Source organism: Polistes fuscatus, unplaced genomic scaffold, assembly GCF_010416935.1.
Source record: "Polistes fuscatus isolate 324 unplaced genomic scaffold, CU_Pfus_HIC Scaffold1, whole genome shotgun sequence".
Classification (NCBI taxonomy): Eukaryota; Metazoa; Arthropoda; class Insecta; order Hymenoptera; family Vespidae; genus Polistes; species Polistes fuscatus.
In genome coordinates this window covers 19,173,725-19,201,190 of record NW_025112997.1, presented here as the reverse complement: position 1 = coordinate 19,201,190, position 27,466 = coordinate 19,173,725, and the positions used below count along the sequence as shown (strand labels likewise).

The window sequence follows — 27,466 nt, the reverse complement described above, 5'->3', positions numbered from 1 at the left end:
TAATATATTTGTATATGAGAAACAATATTGCTTTAAATGATAAATAATGTGTATATATATGAGCGCGCGCGTGTATCAATATATCACAATACGAGGATGTCAAAAGCTTTAAAGTTGAAGTTATAAACTCTACAACTTTTGCATGCGTAGAAACACTTCCGTAAATCCGTGTTTTCATATAAGTCTTTAACTCTATATAGAAAGAAGACATTACTCTAAAGTCATGTTTTAGATAATGCCATTTAAAAAATCATGCTTTAGATATTGTCATGTTAAGGAGGAGACACCTTAAATGTATTTAATACTTGTTTAATTTTAATTATTGCATTTTGATCAGATCATACGAATGATGAAAAACCGGGCAGTGGAGCTCTTGATCGAGCCATATTATTCATAATAATTTGTCCACCATTTAAACTAACAACTGCACTACCTTCAGGTTCAGAATCAGTATATGAAGAATAATTCCTTACTGGCTTTTGACGTTTCCAAGATTGTCTTAACGAATCATTTACATTTGCATAATGATTCACAAAGGAATGTGGATCTGACTGTACACTTTCGTTCTCACTCTCAGAACCCTGGAATACGTATACAATATAATTATGAATGGATATATAAATATAAAAAGTAATTAAAAATGATGAATAAATTATTATTAAATGACAAATAATACCTGAGAATCTGTAGAGCTGATTTCTGAAGGTTTTTCCGTGACACTACTATCATCAGGATTTTCATCATAGCCTTTAAGACTTTCTTCGTCGCTATGATAAGTGACTGAAGCAGGTGAAGGTCTAGGTGGAGATTTACCTAACATTGTAGGAGGAGGTGGATGAGCAGATTTTCGTGCTAATGTATTTCTTTTACTTAAAGTCCCACAAGTGTTTCCTCCACTTAAGCCACTAACACCACCCTGCCGAGATCGATATAACTCTAAATCTGATTCTTGTCTATCATCAGTATCCATAGCCATGGACTCTTCAAGAGTTTTTTGCGCTTCTTCTAAAGATTATATACAATTACATTGCTATAGCATTTTGGTAAAATTAATATAATATTTATAATAATATTTACTCTATTAACTTACGTTTATATTTGTAACTTTTACTCTTCACGCATAAAACTGCTATGACCATAATTATAATAATGATTGATGTTGCAGCTAATGTTACCATAAACCAGGTTTGCCTGTAGAATGGTTTATGTTGTAAATAAGCATATTCCAGGTATAATTTGGAAGGTGTCAATATCTACATAAAAAGTAAATTTAAAAACATTAATTAATAAAGTCTATATAACAAAAATGTTAAAAAAAGCATAGCCCGCTCAGCATCAAAATCAGAAAGATATCTTAATGTTAACATTATAACAATATCTTTTAGAGCTCAGTCAAAAGATATCATTTAAATGACTTTTTTCTGAAGTCAGATTATTGAGATCCAAACGCTATCAATAAGATAAAAAAAATACGATTGGTATCGTTAGTATATAATCAACGCTTTGCAGTTGACCAAACTCCCGCGAGATTCAAGAAAAAACCTACTTATTTTTGGATATCAGGTTTTAGAGTTCTTACCGACATCAGAAAACGGTGCATAAGAGATCTTTATGTTAACTTTGTGCTGAGCGGATATTAAACAAATCACATACTGTTTCTGTAGAATACACTGGATAACTAATGCCATATCGATTATAAGATATTACTCTGAACAAATACGAAGTAGATGGAAGTAGATTTTGATAGGACACTGTGTATTCCGTTAAAGGTCCGTTGCTGCTGCGGACTATAGTTTGCCAACGTGTGTCATCTATATATCAAAACAAAAAATTAAATCTATTTTTATATAATAGATTTTTTAATAAATTTCAATCCAACAAAATATTAAATTAATTGAAATAAATATAAATGTAAATGTATAAATATTCACAAAGTAATTAAAAAAGTTAGAATAAATATTTATATTACATATGAACAATATAAGGATGAAATATGTATTTCTACTAATAAATGGGAAATATTAAAATCAACTTAGAATTATATCTCTTACTAAGCACATTTTTATAAATGTCTAATAGGATATTTTTTGAACAATGTCATGCCGGAACATGATCATGCATTTTGTTAAATATTTATATATTAGAGATTAATAGACTCAAAAGTAATCAAAATATTTACAAGAAACATATTTTAGTAATACCTATATTTACACATCAAATCTAGTATATGTATTTATTAAAAAAGTAACTATTCTTTTTTCTACTAATGTACATGTTAATTAAAAAGTCTAATATAACGATTGATTTTCAGCAAATACACGTGCAGTGACACTTACAATGCTGCCACTCTTCCATTGCTGTATTATTACAAAAAAATCAGAGTTAGTACATATTTGAAAGATAAATAAAAATATAATAGTCGATAAAATGTTTTTATGGATAACGTATAAGTTCAAGTAATGTTCTGTACTTTTTTTCTCTGAATTTTATAAATTATAAAATGATAATTAAGATATAGATAATTTATTAATTCCTTTTTACTATTCTTTTTGAAGTAAAAAGTTGAAGTTATAATAAAGTATTACGAATGAGGAAGATTGCTTTTACCTTTACGCCTCGTTTCAATGTAATATCCTAAAATGGGCCCTTTTCCAGATGCTCCATTTGTCCATTGCAATTCCACACTTGAAACAGTTTTAATAACAGCAAGATTACTGGGTACCATTGGAGAACCATCTTGTGGTCCAGTGGTAACATTACCACATATTGGAGGTCCAAAGTCAATAGTTTGTGCTCGAACCATGAAAGTATACATAACTTCTTCTTCTAACGATTGAATGAGTAAACTAGTTTCCGTTACTTTTTGCTTAACTTGTTTACTAAAACCTTTAATAATATATCGATAATTTAGTACAAAAATATTCATATTTTAAATCTTCATAATGTGATATAAGAACCTAAAAAAAACCTACGATCATTTTGTTCTGCCGTTTCATAAGTTACTACGTAACCAATTATTTCACCATTTCGCATTTTTGGAGATTCCCAAGATACACGTAAACTTGTCATTGTAATTTCAGAGAATTGTAAGTTGTTTGGTGGTCCTGGTATATCCTAGAAATAATTGCATAATTTTTATATATATATATGAAGTATATAATAATTATTTATATATAATAATAAAATTATGTTAAATAAATATTTGACATTACATACTTGTTTTGTTCTCACAGTAATCGCTGGGGATCGCGGACCATCACCAGCAGGATTAAATGCTAATACTTGTATACGATATTCTGTATATTTATCAAGGAAAACTAAGCTGTGAGTTAATGAGGATGCTGGTACAACTTCTATTTCTTCTTCTTGTTTTTTTTCTAATTTTTGCGGTGAATCAGTTACCAAATAAAATATCTATTTTCAATAAATTAAAACATTTAGTGTTACTTTATATAAATAAATAAAAATAATTACATAGATAACACTGCAACAACTTACCTTGTATCCAAGCAGATCTCCATTCTGCATATTGGCTTGTGGAGGTTTCCAACGTAATAAAACTTCTGTAGAAGAAATAGATTCAGGTTGAACATGTTGAGGTACTCCAGTGGGTACTGCTTCACCTACATATACAGTAACTGGAGGACTTGGAGGACCTTCACCCTCAGAATTAAATGGTAGCACTATAATTTCATAATATCTATCTTCTGTTAAGTCACTTAATATCATTTTTGTTTCCTAAAATAAAATAAATGCATAAATTTATATATCTATATAATTCAAAAAAATAAAACAAAAAGTTAACATACCTTGATTCCTAAAATATCTTCTTTTGGAGTTGCTTGAAGAGCTATTGGAAAATCGGATACTGGTTGATAAACTACACGATAACCACCTGTTTTGTGATCACCACTCCAATATATTTCATCAATAGTATTCCAATATACTTCTACACTTGATGTTGTGATAGGTACAACTTTCAATCCAGTTACACCTCGTGAAGGAGCTATATAAAAATTGTATAAATGATATCTAACTGACTACAGTATTACATAATGAATATATTGATTACTATGCTTTACACATACCTGCGGGTAATGTTTGTACTGGAACTGATTCTGTACTCCAATCTGAGGGTCCTATATCGTTAGTTGCTTGTATACGAAATTGATATAATGTAAACGGTTTTAAATTATTTGCGGTGTACGATGTTAAAGATGGATCTACTCTTTCGGGAATCGTTTGAAATGGTCCAGAATTTTCCGATTGTTGAACCGTATAGTATCTATTATATATATGTATATATATATATATGTATATTCTTAATTTTTCTTATGTGATTCTATACCTAATACTTTAAATAATCAATATACCTTAGAGGAGCAAAACCATCACGACCTGGTGTCCAACTAAATGTTATCTGACGACTTTGTATTTGTGATTTACTTATTTGAGGCACTGATGGAGGTTGAGGTCGTTCTCTGTTATTTGTTGTAAAAACAAGAGCATATGCTGTTTTACCCCATCCAAGTCGTGTCTGCGCTGTTACGGAAAACATATAGTATTTTTCTGGTTCAAGACTAGTAGCTCTGTAAAAATAAAACGAGATATTTAAAAAATTACTAATAATATTTATATTTATTTATATTACACATTATTAATGATTATACCTGAAGGTTCTATCAGAAGCTGGAAATTCTTTTGAAAATTGATGATCTAGACTGTTATTAAGGTGAAACATGACTTTATACGCAAGGATTTCTCCATTCGGATCATCTGGAGTGTCCCATATAATGCGTGCTGTACTAAAACTCACGTCAGGAAAAGATACGTTTGACGGTGGTCCAGGAGCTAAAATAAAATTCTGATGAAAGGATTTTGCATGCAAAAAAACAAATGTATAACTTAAAATAATGTTTTCATACCATCTTCAAAAGTTTGAACTCGTACCGGTGGCATACTTAAAGTACCATCACCTAATCTTGTATAAGCCAATACTTGCACGTGATATTGTACAAATTTTCGTAATTCTGTTAAAGTTGTTGTGAATGTTGTATTACTTGGAATATTTTTATATTGAAACGCTGATCTAGAGTTGGCTCCATAATAAACCTTAAAACCTTCTATTAATCCATTTTGATGTTCTGCAGGTACATCACCCCATTTAACAAGTATAGTTGTAGAAGAAGTAGCATTTGCTTCTACATGAACTGGACCAGAGGAAGGAACTAAACAAAAATTATACATATTATTATTTTTTTATTTTTAATAATAATTTCAACAATATTAAAAATGATATAATAAATATAAAATATTAAATTTACACAAATTTACCTGATTCGCGAGTTCTTTCAATGGCTTTAGGGCTTAAAGGAGAAGATCCAACATCATTAAATGCTTGCATCACTATTTCATAAAGTGCATAACCTTTCATATTTTCTAGAATATAAGAATTTGCAGTATGATCTTCTATAGTAATATTTTTTGATATGTTCGTTCGAAGTTCTGTATAAGTGATATTATAACCACGTGGATTTCCATACCACTCAACTTGTTGTAAAGGCTATATAAAAGTACACCAAAATTATTATATTATATTAACACACTTCTTCCTATGAAATTTATTATTATTGATTAATTTACACGAACTTACAATCCACCTAACACGTAATTCTGTAGCACTCATTGCTCGGACTGTAACATTCTTTGGAGGATGAGAAGGTGGTGCTTGGATAGTTTGAAATTCTTTTGTTGGTTCTGATGGACGCGAAGGACCGACAACATTATTAGCAATTAAACGAAGTTTATATTGCATAAAAGGTATTAAACCACCAACTGAGATTGTACTAGCATCAGGGTCGGAAACTTCGTATATATTGTACCATGTTGAATTTCGTGTCGTTTGTGCCTAAACAAATATCAAAACGATTCTTCTCTTTAGCAATTCTGAATAAATTATAATCTTAAAATCATTCAAAACTTACTTGTACTGTCCATTTTGTTATAGATGAGTTTCCATCAAAACCTGGAGTAAATTGTAATACCACAGAAAATGCATCAATATTAGATAAAGCTAATTTAGTTGGGGGTTCAGGCAAAACAGGCTCTACACCAGATTGTATAATAGCAACTTTAGATTTGCCAGGTCCTATTGAAGTCCAAGCAATAACTTCAAATTTGTAATGAGTCAGGGCCTATGTAAAAAGAATTAAATATAATATTTTATGACACATGCATGAAATTAAACTAATACAATTGTAACTTCTTGAAAATAATTACTTGTAAATGCTCTACTTTTGTTGATTGAGTATCTGCAGTGAAATTCTCAGTTTTGAGAGATTCTGGTAAGTCCTTGATCATATATTTTAATTGATAGCACGTGAGTATGCCATTTATCTCTTTCGGAGGATCCCATTTCACAGTAAGTGCGCGATCGCTTATGTCATCAAATTGTAAATTTTCTACTTCTTCAGGTACTTTAAAAAGAAAAACAACATGAATCAAATAATGTAATAAATAAAATTGTTAAACCAAAAACATAAAATAGTGGTAAATATAAATTATTTACCATCTTCACATGTGCGAACTTCAATAGGGGAGCTTTTTTCACCGTCTCCAGGATCAGTGAAACATAACACAGTTATATTATACAAAGTATATTTCTTTAAACCTACGAAAGTAGCACTTTGTTCAGCAAGAGGATCAAGTAAACTTGGTGGTACAGTCATTACTTTGTATTCGTTTATTTCTGACGAACTGTTTCCCATCCAAGCTTGCAATTTGTAACCTTGATTTATTCCATTAATTTTTTGAGGATTTGGAGGTTTCCACCAAACTTTTACTGCAGTCGAATTAATTGCTTTTGCCCTAACGTTAGTAGGTGGAGCTTCAGGTACTAAAGTGTGAAATTTATATTTTGTATAAATTATTTTTATATATTTTTTATTATATAAACCAATAATATAGAATTACTAATTTACGTTACCTCCTTCCTTTGTCTTTATTTTTAATTCTTCTGTAAAAACGCCTACACCTTTGTCATTATATGCTGCAATTTGCACTATATAATCTTTCCATGTTATTAAATCGCTTATTAAATAATTTCTTTGAGCTTCATTGGTAATATTTTGAACAGTCCACGGGCTGTCATTGTATCTATACAACCTATATCTCAGTAAATACCCTAAAATATGACCATTACGAAATTCTTCGAGCGGTGGTTGCCATTGCGTAATTATTTCTGATGATGATCTGGCAGATCCAACAAAACCTATAGGTGGCCCAGAAGGAGCTGTAAAATTATTACATGATAATTATACAAAATATATTATAAACCTTAAAAATGTAAAATATATATAATATTTACGTTCTTGTGGAAGAATAACAACATTGCTTGGATCCGAAGGTGGTCCTTCACCGACACTATTTTCTGCACTCACGCGAAATTGATATGCTGCAGCTGCTTTCAAATTATTTAACAATATCCATCGATTTTGAGCAGAGACGTTGTCTCGTTCAACGATCCAGTTTAATAGAGGATCAGGTATAGGACCTAAAATATATGTTTAAACATTTTTTATTGATATTATAATTGTTTCTTCATTATATTGTACGAAACTTACCCAATTCAGGAACTTCACGACGTTCTACTTTAAATTTCTTTATAGGACTGTTTCCATCGAACCCTGGCACCCACGTAACATTTATTGTACGAGGTGAAATTCTTTCTACTCGATCAGCCATAACATTTATAGGAGCAAATGGTATTTCTATTACACTAAGCCTTGCAGAACGTGTTTCATTACCACCCGGCGAAACAACAGAACACGTATATTCTCCTACGTCAGAAGCACGTACGGCAATAATTTCTAATGTCCCATCATGACGCATTTTTATTCTTTGACTAGCTTGCGTATTTATCACTCTAAAATCAAATATTACATTAATACTGGTATTTAAGAAAATATAATATCTTTAATGTAAGACTACATATAATATTATAAAAAATACTTACTGTGCATTATGAAACCATGCAATGTCATACAAAACACTAGGATCGTTTGAAATTTGACATTGTAATTCAGCAGTGTGGCCAAGAAGAACAGAAGTATCAACTGGAGGTTTAATAATTTGCGTTCGAACTATCACATAGAAAAATTAAATGAAATATACAATATAATAGATGATCTTTTTAAAAGCCTCATAATGCTGTATATAATTGTTTATAAATTTACCAAGAACAGTGATATATGCTGATCCATTTACAGAGCCAGCTTCATTTGCCCGAATACAAGTGTATTTACCAGCATCATTTAGTTTTACAGCTGCAATTAAAAGATCACCATTTTCTAAAACTTGTACTCTTCCAGCAATTTCAACAGGTATTGTATCTGAAAAAACAATATAGAAATTAAGCAGAAAATTGATTATAATAATAACGATGTAATTATTGCAGATTTTAATTACCATTATAAATCCATGTAGAATTAGGTACTGGTGCTGCAATAGCATTGCAAGTTAATATTACATCCTTTCCATCTAACACAGTTAAATTTTGTGGACCATTTTCCATAATTGGTCCAGATGCTGTAAATAAAAATATTCATGTGATTTATGTTATTTTATTTATTTCAAACATACCATGCAGTTCAGAAAGCAACTCCGAACTACAGAATATAAAAAAAAAGCCTTTCAATACCCATACCTTATCAATTATAAATTAGTATAATACATATAACTCAGAAATCATTTTATTTGAGAGAGGATTAAACTTTTATTCAAATCTATAGATGAAACGATATACTATTTAATAAACTAAATAGGTTAAAAAAAACTCAAAATATAAAAATAAACATAAACCTATATTAAAACGTGCACCTTCATACAAACCTTCTAATTGTGCTATTAAATGTGCTTTTAATGCAGGAAGTGAATAAAAATGTGCAAACATACAAAACAAATATATTTCTCTGTTCTCGAAATGAAAATACTCTATTTTAATTAAATACGATCCAGAGCAAGCTATGTTTAACATATATTAAACTATGTTTAAATGCAATAAAAATATAAGATATGATCAACAACTTATATCTCTTTTAAACTGAAATCTATAACAAGCGCAGCTTTTTTAAATATCTAAATAATTTATTATAGTTTTGAAGAACTAAAAAAAATTCGTGCCTTTTAAGAAATTTTGTAACAATATATAAAAATAACATCTAAAGCCTATAATTTGATAATACGCATTCAAATACGTGTTTAAAAAATAAATATAGAAAAACTTGGTGCTAAAAAGACATTTCTCTTACTGGCTAGATATTGAGAGAACTTAAAACGCCGATCAGGTTGGCGAGCTCGGACTACATTGTAGCCAGCTGCCCAACGAATAACTCTGTTTTTCAGATAGCTTCTCAATCCTTCTGTTTCGTAAAAAAAATTATCATTTATATGCATAGTTTGTAGACATAATAAAATGCATAAAAGTAGTTGTTTAAAAAATAGCTTACTTTTAGCTTTCAACCATGTGTAACTAGATGCTTCCCCAGCATCATTTGAAGCAAGACATTGAAACATTCCAGAATCATCCATAGTTAATTTTTTAATCGTAAGCGATCCATCTTCTTCAATTTCATATCTAAAAAAAGATTATTGTTATATTAATATAAAGAAGATCACAAATATAAATCATAAAAATTATTAAATTTGTTATATTAATATTACCTAGAGCCTACTAAATGATTGATAGGTTCAGTGTTAAAAAACCAACTTATTTTTGGAGGTGGAACACCAACAGCATCACAAGATAATGTAACAGTAGAACCATAATCACTCAAAGTTTCCCTCTTCAATTCTGTTATAAATGTTGGTTTTTCTACAATAAATATTATATTTTTAATCAACAATGATATAAATGATTATATATTAAATTAATAATATTAAGTAAATATAAAAAAGAAATTGTATTAATCATACCGTATACAACAACTTTAGCACTCGCATTTACAGTTGAATAACCACCACTTCTTAAATCAACATGACAGGAATATATGCCATTATAAGTTATGTTGGCAGAAATTAATATTAAGGTTCTGTTCCATGAATCATTAAAACTGTATGATATTCTAGAATTCTCAATAGGTATACCATCTTTCGTCCATAACGTTCTTAATTCATGAAGTGATCTATATAGAATATAAATTTTTCTTTCATATATACTATATAACAAAAAACATATTGAATCATCATTTAATATATATATATTTATATATACCTAGCATTTGCTATACAATGTATGTATGAAACATCTTGATCCTTTAATATTTGAGTATCTTGTGGTCGTATTATAATGGTAGGAGCTACTTCAGTATTGGGATCTCCTATAACTTGTAATTTAAAAAATGGACTATTCTCTTCCTTTCCTAGTTGAGTATTAATAGCTCTGGCTCTAGAAAATATTGGAACATAGTAAAGGATAGCAATTTGATTTAGAAAATTGTATTATAGATTTACAAACCTATATAAACCTTGATCTTCTTCAGAAGCATTGAGAATAAGTAGTTTATGATCTGTAGTTGCATATTTTATTCCATATAATAATGAACCATCGGAAGTAAACCATGTTACATCAGGTATTGGATGACTTTCAATTGGTGGTAGCTCTAAAATGGCAGCACTACCTGATTCTACAGTTACTATTCTTTTTGTGAGATCTTCGAATATACCCATATCTGATAATATAAAAGTGATAATACAATTTTACATATTATTTGTTACCCAATACTGTTACTTTATTTTATGAAAGATATATATAAAAAAATACTTACATGCTACTGTAAATGTAATTCGTTCACTAAATATAGATCCTACACTATTTGTAGCAACGCAATGATATACTCCTGCATCTTCTCTGTGTGTACTTTCAATTCGAAAGTAAGGTTCCGAAGTGAGCTCATTGCTTAGGGGTTTACCATTTTTAAACCACTGATACTTTGGTTGTGGGTATCCTGAAAAAGAAAATTAAATTACTATAATGTTATTTATTGAATTCATATATGTAAGTAATTAAATTTTAATTAATACAAATAATAAAAAACACAATTAAGTTATTAAAATAAATTATGTTAAAGTATTTCTATATATTCACCTCTTGCTTGACATTGTAGAAATTTTTTACGATGTTCACTAAGAATATTACCACTACTGGAAGGTTGAGTTGTAAATCGTGGCTCTTGAAGAGGTTCTGCAATAAAAAACAATATATTAAATAATAATACAAAATAGAATAATAAATTATTCAATATGTTATTATAATTATTATTATTAATAAATGTTTATATTAATTAATAAAACTACATACAAATTAAATAACGTATATTTAAATTTGTGGAAAATAGAAAAACGCTTGGATGCATTATTCAACCCTGTTTGAAGTCATTAGACCGTAATAAAGTTGGGGTTCTCACGTGTCAGCTTACATCTATGTGACTTGGCTATTTAACACTTGCTTATCCACATTTTTCCTTTGTCTTTAATCCTTTGAAATAATAATGCAATAGACAAAAATCTGCCTTTTTTTTAATACCAAAGATCATTACGAGAATCGTTATGTAAATCTTTACATAAATACTTGATAGGTTTAGATGATAAATGTACGTATCCTTCGTAACATCTATCATTATAATATTTTTCTGCCCACATAAACACAATTAGTAAAGCAGAACGCTGTTACGCTACAAGGACGCGACGTGATAATATAAATTAATATTCTATCATTTTGAAAATATCCTATCTCTCTTATGTATTTTTATATGTATAAAACTAACAAGAAAATGTTTAGTTCTAACGTATTCATTAAAACTCATATTTCATAGAATTAGATAATACGATACTTATATGTCGTAAAATGTATTTTATTGAGTTATAAAACTTATGAAAATTAACATGTATAATGTGATCATTGATATATTTTTATTTTTCTAACATAGACTTCATAAAAAAAGTAAACATTCGAATAATCATCGGAAATAATCGTTTTATTTATTATTAACTTACACTTGACATCAATTGGTCTTACCACGTTTTACTTAAACTTAAAACACATGCTGATGAGCCACTGAATCCCTATTTTAAGCGATCCAGCTGTCACACTAAAGTGGAATGAGTACATTTAAAGAGGGCAAGTGTAGAATGTCAACGATAAATTTTTACCATCGGCGAGTAATATATCTCTAAAGTATTTTTAAAAAACAAGATTTCATTTAATTAATTAAAAAAAGTTTAAGACGATAAATACAATGTAACGATATGGAAAGTTGACGTAAACCTAAAAAGAAATCAATCGTTTTCTGCAAAACATAAAACAATTTTACCGCATTATTTGCACCCCTGCTTAATTTAATAATTTTTTTTTAATTTAATTTAATTTTAATTTTATACTACACACAAAAAGATTTTTTAATCCGTCCAATCTTTCTAAGACACCTATTTTAATAATTTTATTTTCTGGATAAGATAAAAGCCAATTAAATACTTTTTTTTTATTAAAAAAAATTAAAAACTAATAAGGGAGAGAACTTTTGAAATTTGTTAGAAATATTTTTACGTTTCTAATAATAATATAGAAGAAAGATATGTGGTTGAAATGAAAAGATTAGAATTGTTTCTATTAAAGGTAAAGTGCATACGAAGCCCGAGGTTGATCACCCCCAGACTGCAGGGAGAGAACTATGCACACAAGCGAATGGCGGAAGCTATAGCAGAGACTGCGTTCCGTAAGACGCAATGCGCAACGTTTTGCAGAGGTTCCCCACCGGTTATCGGTCGAGATATCTCGCACGAAGCCGCCCGAATCGAAGTGAAATCCGCAATCGTAACTACCAAATGCAACACAACACACGCCACTGATTACTAACAATTAGTTGCATTTTCTTTTATTACTTTTCATCATTTGCATTCGAATAACGCGCCATATAAGTAACCTTTTTAAATAACCAATAAGAGTCAATTAAACTTGACTCACGTAGTATTAGATATACTTCAGGTAGTTCAATCAAATGATGATATACTCATACAAAATTTATATTATTTTATCTAAGAATTTGATAAATAAATTATCAAAATGAATATTATATAGTATATAAAGAAAAAAAGGTAAATATTATATAATAATATTTATATAATAATTAAATAATAAGTATTATATAACCTATAAAGAAAAAAAGGTAAATGTTGAATAGGAAAAAAACAAAGAAACACAAATTGTTTATTTCCGATCATTTTGAAAAGATTTATTTCAGCGTACTTCTCAGAAATATTCTCGATTTCAATGCCGACCATGAACCTCGTTCGTTTCGCTTTACTATTGGCAACTATCCAAATGTCTTTCGGTAACGCGTCTCAACTGCCACCGATATTCCTTCTTCTTTCACAGTGCATACATGCACTAAATGTTCTATGACTGCAACGATACAAGCTCACGATTGAGCATCGTCTCGTTTTTAATCACATTCAAGTACATTACACCGAAGTCCAATGCCAATCCGGATCATAACAACATTCTCAAACCAGTTTTGTGATAGCCATAATCGTACGGGTGTCACACATGAAATGTCTGAGAGTCCTTATCGTGTTATGTCATTTATCAGTATACCTACCTTACTACTTTCATTCTAGCCTATGCACAAAATGTTTGAAATAATAAATGTTAGAATCCTGACAGGAACAACTGAAGAAAACAGAACTATCTTTTAAACAATCTTTACCATGCTCGACACAATGTCTCTATTGTTTCTTACAGTTAACGTCCATCCAAGCTGCTAATTTCATTCGCGAAATATAACGGAGTTTAGAAACTCAACAACAACAACCTGACGAGAATAGCGAAATATTTTCTATCACGTTGAAAGCGTGAATGGAAAATTAACGTGATATACGTCAACCATTTTATATGACACGAATTGATAATTACTTATTTTCCTTTCCAAGTAAAAAGAAAGAATGTTAATTAAAATAAGAAAAAATTGGGAAGAATCCAAGTTTGTGAGAGTTTTTCTAGTGCGAGTAAAGCTTCGAAGGATCGATGACTCAGCGTTGGATGCTTGTATAGAAAAGGGAGGAGGAGGAGGAGGAGGAGGATGAGGAGAAGGAGGGAGAGTCAATTCAGCTTCTTTTTTAGAGGGTTTGTTTTGAAATAACCGCCCATAGACTCGCCCAGCAATGAAGTGCACTTATATACATACGTCAATGCAGTCAGAAAAAGAGCGGTGCATATGGTGGTACCGAGAAACGCGTTCGAATTAGCACGAGCCACGTGTTTGTCCAGGATCGTCGCACGGTTTACTACCGGTTCAACATAAAAAGAAAAAAAAAAGACTAGCATTGAGTTAGGATAATCCCTCGTATTCTATTGAGCATGAACAATGCGGTAAGAATGCGGCAGATTTAAATGACCGCTCACTGTTAATCCTTAGTTGAAAAATATGAAAGAAATTCACCCATCATATTCTTTGCAAATCTGAACACCACGTGTCTCGCGTAAACGAGTTTACGAAATTATAGAAAAGAAAATAATTGTCTTAACGATATTTCTATGGGACAATCTGTTTCCAAAAGAGTCATTTACAAAAATACAAAAATATAAGTAAATACGTATTTACTAAATTACATGCTGGAAAACATGTGCCGTATATTTTTGAGCAGTATAATTTCTACCTATTATTATCGTTAGTTTCTTTTTTTTTACAGGTCACTTTCCTATCGCATGATTATTGCGAATGAATCAAAAATTTCTTACGATTTTCTGTCAGCAATTTATAAGATTTTCTGTGCTTTCGAAAGTTAAGAAAAGAGGGCACGAATGCACGCAAACGTTCCGTAATAATATAATGTAATCAAAGGAGTTAAGAAAATTGACTTAAAACAAACTATGTTCACGCGATAAGTTCAGTTAGACCAATTCTCTTGAGGTTGTGAATTATGTTATGCATGGGCAAATAAATCGCATATATAAGAAGAAACCTGAAGATTGTCAGCACGAGATGGTAAATAATTCTAAAAACAAAACTCTCTTTTATGATCCAAATACTTTCATCGATAAAAATGTTTTTGTTGATTTTTATAATAAAATACAGTACTCATCTATAAAGAACAATATCTAGTAATTTATGCATAGTATTTCTGACATTTAAATATATCATCCTACATTGTTAAAAATTCTACTTTTATAGACGACACTTGCCATTGTAAAACCTACAATGTAAGGAACATAAAATCCGTATAAACGCTATAACATAATCCATTTCCTATTGGAACAAGACTATACTTTATCAAACTGTCTAACAAACCATGAAGAACTTTGTCTCTTATCCAGCTAATAATTCACATTAAGGGTTGGATGCAACATTGAAAAATAAAATTTTCAAAAGTAAAGAAGGGAAGATAAAATACACACGAACAAAATAAATAAATAAATAAATAAATAAAGTAAACAAAAAAAAAACAAAAAGAAGCGAGAAAAATCTGCACCTCTTTCTGTCGGTTCTCTTGCCCTTTTTCTATCTCTCTTCTTCTTCCCTTCATTTGTAGACACTTCGAGTTCAGTGAACAATCGACTAGAAACGAGGCAGCTGTCAGTCCATGTGCCTCAGCGTGATATGTAAATGGGACGTAAATTCGTAAGCATGACGAACAGGGTAAGCAGCCCTTTAGAGGGAAACCTCTTTGGTTAGGGCAGATGCTACGCGCTATTATTTTTACGTCGATGTCACGGATACGTCTACATTTTACGCCAATCAGGTATATTTTGCAATTGGTATTTGTACAATTAAGGAAAAAACGTGACGATTGTATTCGAATATCAGTAATAATATGTTCATAAATATTTCGACATAATACAATTGCATTATTCATAACATCTCAAAATACGTATATTAATGTGTACATTCTAAAAAAAAAAAAAAAATTCGCCAAATTATTTAGAACATCGGTTTAAAACTTTCAAGTTTTCCCAATGATAAATGAAAACGAGAACAAATGTTACGAGTTATAACGTGCGCAACTAGTTTATATCATTAAATCAATAATATAACCAGAGTTTCTACGGAACGGTTATTGTACCGTACTAGAATGAGCATGTTAAAGAAAGTAACAGTAATATACTTCGATTGAAAAATTGTAAAATAATATGAAATATTATTGATAGATCAAAAGATGATCAATTTATATTATACAACAAAGAAACTGTTGAAGAAAACGTTAAGAGGCCTTATAAAAGCATATGCATATTATGTATGTATGTATGTATGTATGCGTGTATATAACGCAAGAGCAGCTTGAAAGCGGACAACGAAGCGCTCTTAAAGTCTGTAAAAGAAAGATTATGTCTCCCGACGCGTTATGTTACGACCTTGAGCAAATTCTGCCTCGTCAAAGAAGTTTCTTAAAGCGATAATGAACGTTGCAGGAAGATGTCGATTAAATAATTAAAAAAAGTAAAATAATCTTTCGAAGAGACTCGTCTATTATGATTGAAATTAGATTTCTTTTTCTTCTTTTTTTTGTTGATTTATAATATCTTATGTATCGGAAGAACAATGTGATACCAGAGCAATATCTTTCCTGCCTGCTTGGCTTGCCTGACTGCCAAAGAAGAAGAAGAAGAAAAAGAAGAAGAAGAAGAAGAACTTGAGAGACCGGATGACTCGTTGGGTTAGGTTGTGTCTTCTAGATTGTACAGAACTTAAAGCAGTAAACGGCAGTTTCTCAGGACTTCTCCTACTTTTCTCCATTCCCAACGAAGATACGAACCCCAATCGTTTCTCCCTTAGTCTCCCCCGTGCTATCGAGCAACCAGAAATTTCCTTCATTTTTTCTCAGTTTCTTTCTTTGACCTTCTCTTTGCACGTCACCTTCGCGAACTTTGTTCACGACACGATCGTGCCTCGTATTCTACACTCTTCCCCTCTCTTTTTTTTCTTTCCCTCTTTCTCGACCATCATCATTGCCACTTCCTCCACCTTTTCCTCTTTTTTCTTTTTTCCTTCAGCAATGCTCGAGCAAAGTAAGTACGTACTCGTGTACCTTGAAAGGATAACTATTATAACAGAAATTGAACCATAGCAAATTTAAGACACTTAACTTAAATATTTGCGATACTAATTTCAAAATAAAAAGATAGAGAGTAAGGGGGGATAATTGTTTCGATTTATTTCAAGATCATCGTTTTTTTCTTTCAGAAGATTTTATTAACACTGAACTTACCGGATACACTTCATGTATACTTATTCCTACAGTGAGTGGTCAAATAACTGTTTTAACAAAAAACAACATATATCTTAATATAGAATAAGATTTTAACCAATTGAATAGTTAATAATATACTTTCTTTTATTTAGGAATGAATAATGTAGGTTTAGTCGATTATCCGATTAACAAATTACTATTAAACTTTTATTATTTAGTGACGCAACCCTGACGCATTTGTTCGTTCGAAAAACTCTCCCAATAAATTCGAGGCTTCAGTTGTTTAACAAATCGAGAGGCCTGGGATTCGAACCCAGGATCTTTCGCATACCGAAAGAACGCTCTACCACTTGAGCCACGAAGACCTGTAAATTACTATAACTTACGATACAAAATAAACAGATAACAAAGGGATTATACTTTGTCGGTTAAAATTTGATTCGACATTTACGATAACGTATCGTTCGTAAATCATACACGTGTAAAAATTGTGTCCTGTAAAAATTATAATATAAAAGTTATGTGTTTGTGTTGTATAAATATGATGTAGTTATAAAAATATATTTATAATAAAATATAACAAAATTCATATATAAAACGGACAAGAATATTCCGTTTTTATTGTCCTTTCCTGTTCGTGCTCAAGAAACCGAGAATTTCCGTTATTGATAGAGACCTTGAGCGTAAAAGAGAACATTGTGCAATGACCGACCGTCTACGTGCGTTAGTCCATTCACTTGTAGTACATATTTTCACTTTTCACTGTAACGCACTGAAGATGATCACAGCCGTAACGAAGAATACATAATACAATCGAATTTCATTTAGAAATGGAAGAAAAAGTTTCAACTTAACAAATTTCTCGATTGTTTACCAAAACAAAAAATATTATATTTATCTTCAACGGAACAAATTTCTTATATTAGCAATGATGATTACATTAACGTTAAATCTACTACGCGTAATCGGAATGATCGCATCCTGTAATTTGTAAAAAAAAAAAAAATGCGATAAAAACGCATAAAATGTACATTATTCATTTGTAAATAAAAGAAAATATTTTGTTCATTATCCAATTGGTTAAAATCTTATTCTATATGAAGATATATGTATTTTTTAAAGTGGTCATTTGACCCCTCACGATAGGAATAGATGAAGTGTAGATAGGTTTAGTATTAATGCATTTTAGAAAACTTTTTTTGACATTATCTATTGTATTAACATTATACTCACTGTACGTTACACATCTAAAACATTCGTTTTTGTTTTTTTAATTATCAACGAGTAGTTTAAAAATGTATAAAATTGAAGATTATACAAAATATTCTTTCATATCTTTCGTCTAGAGTTAAATTGAGACAATGATTTCATCCAATCATTATTCTCGATATATAAATTACATATCTGTTTAATGATTACGCGGGTCAAAGCCTTATTTAACGAGCAGAAACTCTCATAGAACAAGATTGAAAAGAGATCTCTCGTCTCTCTTACGTATTTTATTTGGGACATCGTATCTCATTGTCACTTTCCTTCTCAACTTTCATACATTGACGTCACATAATGTTTTATAATACAAAAGCGAAGAAACAGGTGTAAACAATTTCGACATTTTTTTTGCAAGAAAAACAAATCAAAAGACGTATAATCAATTTCTTTTTTATATTACACATATATGCAAGTGAAATGTTAAATTATTCAATTATTCAAATTGAAAATATTGAAAATTTCAAATATTCGCTTTTTTTTTGTGTGTTATTCCTATTTAAAATATTTCATACGCGCATCATCTTTGATGATGCATCAAAAGGCAATTTATTTCGAAGAATTTGAAAATGTCAAATGCCTTGTCGTAAATTAAAAAGCGATCGAGACATTCGTCTCTTTGTTCAACGAGAATCTGCAACAGGCCTAAACGATTTTAAACCATAGCAATACAAGTTGATAATCCAATTTATTCGACTATCAGAACACGTAAAGTCTCAGATCTTGAAGGGATTCCATTGAAACGAGTCACCCTGTGAGAAACTCGTCACTCTTATATATGAGGTTTTAGTCACGTTAAAAATATTCCAGACTCGTTGATTTCTAAAATTAAAAAAAGCATATCATCAAATTCCATATCCAAAAAGTGCAATTTATTAAAGTTGAGAAATATTGAGCCTCATAAAAAAAAGTATATATAATACATACATTGAAACAAGTTGCAACCAGGAAAATGAAAATTTCTATAGTCTCTTTTTTCAAGATGATATAATTAAACTATCTTAACATATAAGATACTTTATAAGAAATGACGAGATCATATAATTAATATTTCTAACTCACGATAAGAAAAAAATTATAATAAATATTATTTATAATTATTTTTATAATATTATAACTATTTTATTATTTTATTATTTTATATTTATAATATTATTATTTAATTATTTTATTATTTCATATTTATAATATTATTATATTTTATATATAATTATTTATAATATTAATAAAACAAATTAACGAAAGATAACGTAATTAAAAAGAAATCATTGTCCCTAATAGTTTTTGTATCGTTACAAAAAGAGGAAAGGTAGAAAAAAGAAGGGAAGAAAATATATCTACACATAAACGTGTATACATTTTATCTCGTCGGTCGTTTTTAATTCTTCCTCGAAATGAAAAGAAGAAGCATCGTTGTCTCCATAGTTTCATAGAACGATCCTCGAGGCTCCGTAGTCCGTAGTACAGAGGCCTTTTACTCGTCGTACTCTTAGGTGCGTCTCTAAAAGCACGCATGTATACAGATGAATGCACACAAACGCGTACTCTTCCATAGGGGGAGAGGAAGAATAAAACCGAAAAGGAGGAGAAGTGGAAGAAGACGAGAAAGCCTTGCCGGGGGCGGTCAGTGGCCTCTGCACCGACTACCATGAGACTCGAAACCGGCATTGCCCCACTCACTCCTCCTCCTCCTCCTCATCCTCCTTCTCCACCTTCTTCTCCTCCTCATCCTCCTCCTTCTCTTCAAGGAGTTCCATTGGGAATAATAATGGGAATTATGGTAAATGCCTCATCTTTAACTAACCCTAACCTGCTCTTTTAATTTGTCTTATTGATAAGCAATACCTCGTTCGATGATAAGAACCGATGATATTTTCCTTTTCATTTGTTCATCCTGAAATTCTCGAAGGAATAACACAAAGTTTTTTTCAGGAACGAACGAAAGTTCAAGAGGGTGTGCGATGCCCTTAAAAAGTAAGCCCTTTCTTATCCGCTTATGCACTTATTTGTCACACTAAAAAGAGAAGTTTTTCAGCATGGACTGGTAATCGGTTTGACCAGTGAACTTCGAGCTAATGAAAGACAATGTCAAAAGATTTTGCGAGATATTTGATTTTACTTTTACAATATACACGGTTTTTTTCGTATTAATATCATTTCGTCAATTGAATTGTCTCGATTATAAACAATAATATTATTGTAACATCAAAATAATAATTATTACCCCTTCGCACTCGAGCGGCGCCGATACGGCGCCCGGCCAATATTTCAAGTGTCAACTCAACCATAACTAATTACAGAGTGTAGTATTTATCAAAGTTTGTTTTTTTGTTCGACATATAAATGAATAAACTGATGATATTTTATTATTTCTATACGCTTATTTGTTTATAAATGTTTTTAAAGTACCTGTAAAATGTCTACTTAATTTGGCCGAAATCGTCTCGAGTTGCTGGTTCGAGCAAGCGAAAAAAGGCCTCGAGTGCAAACGGGTTAATTCAAATTCAAACCTCGGAAAATATAACGTTGTCTTCTCATTCATATTTTGAAAGATTATTTTGATGTCCTAGATATTATTTTACTTCGAGAAAGTAGGTTGGGCGTCTCGCGTTAAAATCCAACCCCCCCTTGAATGCATACCAAAGATGTTGACACGCGTGTCTCTTGTCAAAATGATAATAAAACTAGTGTGTGTACTTATGTAGTTATACTTCTTTGGCGTATCAAAACGAATATAACCTCAATAACCTTAAAAATAACTTCAAAAAAAAAGAAAAATAATAATAATAATATATATAAGAAAGAATAAAAAAATATAAAAATATAGATATCAGTCCACACTAAATATAAGGGAGATATATCGAATTATTTTATGCGTCAACGGCCATGGCGTGGTGGTAGCACTAGTTCCCGCTTCAATCATTTAAGTCAAGCAGCGCTAAGTATGATTAGTACTTGGATGGGTGACCTGCTTGAGAAAAAAAAAAGAGGAAGAAGAGAAAAGAAAAGACGACTTTCACGCCGTAAATTTGAAATCACTTTGCCCGCGCATCGTTAAATATCGACAAACTTCGTGGTGTCGTTTTTACAGACGCTCGGAAAAAAATCACTCCCATCACATTTTCCCAAACGCGCCAAAAGAAGTATAAACTCAAAAAAAAAGAAAGAAAGAAGGAAAGCAAAAAACCAAAGGAAAAGAAAAAAAATTGGAAGGGAAGAAGAAGGTGGCGTGGTCGGTGTTATTAAATGCCACGAGGAGAGGAAGACGGTGATAACGAAGAGGATAGGAGTTGAGAAATAAAAGGCGTGGATGAGAGAGAAGATCGGAGAAGTACGGGGGGATGAGTGCATCCGGTCTCGTGCAGAAGGAGCATTCAGACACGTACTTACATACATACCTACTTTGACTTCAACTATAAGAGCAGCAGCACACGGCTTGAACGACGGTTGTCGTCGTCGTCGTTCGAGAACAGAGAGTGAAAGAAGACAGAGGGATGAGACAGTGATAAAAAAAGAAAAGAAAAAAAAAAGAAAGAAGAAAGATCGCGTACATCATCGATGAATTTTTCAAGTAGGCCAAAATTGCCAACGTTGCAACGGTTCTTTTATCTTTCTATTTCTCTCTCTCTCTCTCTCTCTCTCTCTTTCTCGTGTGCTTATAGTAAATTGCACTTTTTACAGGTTTCATCAATTTAATCTTATTTCTTTATTTTTATTATACCCATATACATTGTACGATATATTATGCTAAATCGTGATAAACAAAATACAATACCAACGGTAATTATTTTTACGGTACTTTCATACTAGAAATCATGGATGATAATAATAATCGGTGAGAAGATTACTAAAGGTATATTGTTTTGATTGAATCGTTGTAGAAGGTATTTAGAGTAGTACCGTGAAGAAAAATTATTATGAATTATGAGTTTCGCATAAGAGAACAATCAACGGTTGAACGTGTTGTTAGTATCTGCTGAGATCCACGGTAGTAGCATCTCGTTCGACAGGAAGCAGAAGAGAATTCTCGTATTTCCAGGTCGATGCGGTCGCCATGATGTATCTGCAGGCTGACGCACGTAAAAAGGGCGGTAGGTACGAAGAGGTTCGGGTAAGGCTGCACGTGTAAAAGGTTGCTGCCCGGTAGTATAGGTGTATATAATGCCACGAAAGGTATCTATCACTGACGTCAGCTCAACCAAGGCACAATAGAAGACAAGGGCCTTTGCCAGGTCCTTGAGCTAGCAGGTCCCCCTACCCAATATCCCCCTCTTCAGGTATTGCCCTCTCCGTTCCTCAATCTCCTCCTCCACTACCATTTTCTATAGCATTCTTCTCGTTTTACCAGGTATCCACCACCTTCCTCTACACGTTACTGTCGTCTTATGGCTTCGTCCGATGATTCCTCAGAACGTCAAATTAGATCTAAACTTATGTTAGATCCGGATAGAACCTTAACCCTGACACGTGTCTTAATATCAGTCCAGCACGTGACCCGGATTATCACCCTTCATAAATATTGCTTGATAACAGAATACTATCTCTATTAAGAGTTTTATTAGTGTAAATTGATTTTTGTTAAGGATATGAAAAAGGTAACTTGATTCGAATGCGCAATTAATATTATCCTAAATAAATGTTTGCATTGGCCGAATTCATTTTATCATACACTAATGTACTTAACAAAACAATTTTTCTATGCAACACCTAACGTGTAAAAATAATAATAATTATAATTGCTATATTTAATAATATACTTAGAACATGAAAATGAATGATTTATCGAGTCTAACATCCGAATCAATACTGATTTATTTTTCATTTTGCTTTTTTTCTTTTTAACAACTGCATGCTTGTTAAATTGTGAACAGATGCTCGCGTGCTCACGCCATGGTTTGACGATTTACCTTTGCCAATTACTATTCGATGCATTCTCTTTTACCCTTGTAGATATTATGACTGTACACCGACCTGGAAAATATGAGAATTCTCGACTTCCTGCGATACGAATCCTCGTGCATACCTTTGAATAAAAACTACCATAACATGTAAAATAGAATTCTCTCATTAAACATGATCGAAACGATACTTTGATTAGGTAACTCAAAAATGATTAATATCGCAGGGACTATCAAACAGTTAAACTTCAAACGAATTCACAATGCACAAAGGGTGGAAACGATCTTATAAACTTCTTAAAAAACTGCATCCGCCAGTATGTAGTCAAAAAAAGAAATTATGTGTAACTCAAACACATAAGTTTGATTTAATGTATTCCATTCGTCGTTTTAACTAAATCATGGTACGAGTTTATATAAATTTTTTTTTGCATGCAATGGTTGCTGGCGACCTAGTCACAGGTGAATGATCGACAATGCACAATAGTTTTTACTCGCATAGGGTGAGCGCGTTTCTGTGTATTCATCTCGATTAGGTGACGGTGAGATGCACGCTATTGCACGTGCACCCGTTGCACCTTTTACAATCACATATGCACGTACGCACAAAGCTTCAACCTATTGTATGATACGCACATGTTCTATCCCATAGATATCGGGGAACCATATCAGAAACAACAAAACCTTTACATTATTGAAACATCTGCTCGTTGCAAGAGTTCTCGCTCTCGAGCAATTGATCTAATTTTTTCTTCTTTTTCGGTAACGTGCGTTCTTCGTTTATTGCATGTTGGATGTATGAAGTATGATAAAAGTTGATAGAGATAAAACGTTGGACAGAATTGATAAAACGTTGCTGATAAAATGATAAACCTCGAAACCATCCGACAGAAGAGCTAAACACCTTTTCGTTTCCTATATTATATATATATATATTTTTATTTCAAATATAACTTTTAAACAAATAAATAAGATAAAATCACGAAACTATAAATTTTAAATACGATATTGTACTAATTATCGATTAACTATCAATAATTTTAATAGTTTAATATTCACAACGATTATGCGAATAGAAAAGTTCGTTGCACTAATCTCGATATTTGAATAAGTCCATGGTCTCTTTTTAATGTATTCTCCATGGATTATGAAATATGAAAGATATGCATAGAAAGAAGAGGAAGATAACAGACTCTTGGCATAATTAAGAGAGATACATCGAAATTAGGTCATTAATCCCTGAGATAGATTGATAATTAATACGACGAAGGAATATTTAAAAATAAAAACAATTGCACGCTTGCAATTGCTATAGTTTTTTTCCAGCCGTTAAAACGTATCATCTCGACGATCGTTCAATTTCTTTTGGCACGAGGCTAAATTTCCATCGGCACGTGCTCCAGTATCCTTTGTAATCGAGACAAGAGGTCAACGGATTAACTTCGTTCGTACAATTGGCCGGACAAACGTCGGTAATAAATCTTAATTAAGGTAACACCCACGCGACGACACTCAACGTGCATTATAAATGCAGATTTTCCCAGATTTTTTGTATCCCCCAATCGACAAGTTTCAACATTATGAGCATGAAAGCGCCATATTCTTATGTAAATTACCACCTAGTCCTCGTTCCAAGCGTTAAAGGGGTCAAATTTATGCAATCGATATTGAAACCCTCAAATTGGTTTCGTAATAATAAGGGAACAAGGGTTTCCCCTAACGCCACACAAAAATTCCACGTATTTTTCTCCGTTTCGTTCCCCCCCCAACCTTTTTTCCCCTTCTTCGCCATCTTTTTTCCCGAAACTACAAAAAGCGTTTACCTGAAAGTTGGCTTGGTGCCCGGAAAAAGACGATTTGCAGTCGGGCAGTTTTTCCTCTCGTCTAACGTTTATATTAACATGAATTCGACATGACTCTAGGTAAAGAGGAAAACATATATATATGTACCACATAAACGCATACGAGTATATATATTATGTGCATATAAAGTTACGTTTGAGAGTACATATATCTTTCGGACAGGACTCGTCTTTGTCTGCTATACAAGAACAAATTTCCAACTTTTTAAAGTATGAAAGTATATAAATATATATATATAATACACATAGATATTTACACATCCTACTTTCATGCCATTCACATGACGCAGCATGCTTATACAACGTTGGCACGCAGCAACGATACTAATTACCATCGACTGGTTTACCGATTACCGGATATCTAACAATAATTAACGTAAAACAAATTCGTAAGGATGTGTTACTTTAACAATAATACTAATTATGTCATTAGAAAGATACACAATATTTTATCGGTATACAATTAAATAATATCTCGAAAAATCATTGCGTAGAATAATTCTGTAATTACGTTTTAATTATTCGAACGATAACAACATTTTTTGTTGTCATTAAATCGTAATTTGAATTGTAATAAAAAGAACGGCGAGAAAGTGCAGTGGAGTAGGGGGAGGGGCTGGGGGCAGGGGGAGAAATTTGAAAAATGACAAAAGCATTAAAAGGCGCGAAAACTCACCTGTAGCGCAGGCGCTGCTGGTGATCCATGCGAGGCATACAGCGGTAAAGAGAAATTTTCGTATCCTGGCGTCGGATATATCCGACGGATATCCCGAAAATCTACTCTTCCAAAATACCTTCATTCTCATATCTATGAATGATCCGAAAAATTGTTGGCGATGACGGTGTCCACTAACAGCACCGTACGTCGCACCCAACTTCTCCTTGCCACTTTTTCGATATTATTGGGTACGCCTTGAATTTTGTCGTGAAATTCGTTGAAATTTACGCGACAACAAGAAGCACTAAATTAACGCCCACGTACGCGCACTCTTTCTCATCGTTTTCTCGCATTTTCAAATTCATAATGTTCGCCTATTCGAGACACTACGGATATAGTCCTTTTTTCTTTTTTTTCTTACAAACGCTCGAGGACGCGCACGTTCCTGGAGCGAGAGAGACAGAGAGAAAGAGAGAGAGAGAGAGAAAGAAAGAGATAGAGAAAAAGAAAGAGAAAGAAAAAGAGGTATATTATGTACACCTGTTAACGGATAGCATTCCTCCTTTCGCTCGTAGTACGATACGCATCAACACAATATATACGCCTCGATAAAGGAAGCGTCTCACTTTATTCTCACTCTCGCCCTCTTGTCCGTGAAACTCTTCTCTCGCATCGGAGAAATTGTTAACTATTTCGATCGAACGAGAGCGTCGGCTGCATTTTTATGGTTTCCCGTTGATCTTAGATTCTATCGGGTCGTCAGGAGTGCCGCCTTCCGTTCTTCCATCTTCGTCCTCGAAAATCCGAACACGTGAATCCTCACAAATGAAAGCTGTTCAATTTGAATTTCCTTCGTAGAGTCAAACTAGAAAAATCTTGTACCTTTGTAAACAGGTTTGCGCGCCCACTATTCATATAAATATATTATATTTATCATAGACGCTAATATATATTTATTAAAAATCTTTTCGATCGATATATTTCCTTCGGGATCGTTAAACGTTCTCAAAAACACTCATACACAATTTTTTGTAATTAAAATGATATAACAATTTGATGATAAATTTTTCACAATTGATTGTTAACAAATGTGTGTGTCTCTCTCTCTTTTTCTTCTCGTTATTTTATACACTTCCTTCCTCGCAAATATTTGTTCGCGAGGGTGCCAGGTAGTACAGCCCTAATGGTCACATTCACCTGGTAACACCTGGCAACGTCGTTTTATACTCCGGTCACATTTATTAACAATTTTCATGAACACGAGTATCTCTGGAAGAACATAAAAAATAATAAACAACCTAAGAGACCTTGGTGTTCAATAAAAATGTTAGTCGACGCGTAGATCGCAATGGTTCACAAGGTAGATTCGAATTATAAAGTTTTGTTGACTGTCCGGCGACGGCTCTGTTCACGCGCAGAAGTGTAAAGTTGAAATCACGATCACGCGCACCACCGCTATATCTATTCTGTGTCAACGATATACACGCTTATGTACCGACGACGAAGTTCCACCAATCGCTTGCCGGTGCGCAATGATACGCTCC

At 32.1% G+C, this 27,466-nt stretch overlaps 1 protein-coding gene and 1 long non-coding RNA gene across 5 annotated transcripts; one reads left to right on the top strand and one right to left on the bottom strand.

Moving 5' to 3' along the window:
* Positions 1-293: 293 nt before the first annotated feature.
* On the bottom strand, positions 294-27,466 carry LOC122514054 (protein sidekick). 4 transcript variants are annotated; one of them, XM_043630697.1, is made up of 34 exons: positions 25,941-27,466; positions 11,144-11,239; positions 10,824-11,003; positions 10,514-10,727; positions 10,271-10,444; positions 9,973-10,181; positions 9,721-9,871; positions 9,507-9,634; positions 9,309-9,419; positions 8,467-8,586; positions 8,235-8,390; positions 8,015-8,141; positions 7,623-7,924; positions 7,367-7,552; positions 6,986-7,291; positions 6,569-6,895; positions 6,280-6,476; positions 5,985-6,194; positions 5,654-5,908; positions 5,335-5,563; positions 4,926-5,228; positions 4,671-4,851; positions 4,374-4,589; positions 4,089-4,285; positions 3,810-4,006; positions 3,499-3,738; positions 3,217-3,414; positions 2,973-3,114; positions 2,608-2,886; positions 2,337-2,357; positions 1,654-1,811; positions 1,091-1,253; positions 677-1,005; positions 294-581 (listed from the first exon to the last, which is right to left on the bottom strand). In XM_043630697.1, exons 1-34 carry the CDS (start codon positions 26,068-26,070, stop codon positions 339-341), a joined length of 6,675 nt encoding a protein of 2,224 aa, XP_043486632.1. In that variant the 5' UTR covers positions 26,071-27,466; the 3' UTR covers positions 294-338. The 4 variants fall into 4 exon arrangements, with proteins under 4 accessions (XP_043486632.1, XP_043486641.1, XP_043486645.1 ...); XM_043630706.1 differs by lacking the exon at positions 2,337-2,357; XM_043630710.1 differs by lacking the exon at positions 9,309-9,419.
* On the top strand, positions 14,839-15,295 carry LOC122514083. Its single transcript, XR_006302934.1, has 2 exons — positions 14,839-15,038; positions 15,225-15,295. It is a non-coding gene; the product is annotated as an uncharacterized LOC122514083 (long non-coding RNA).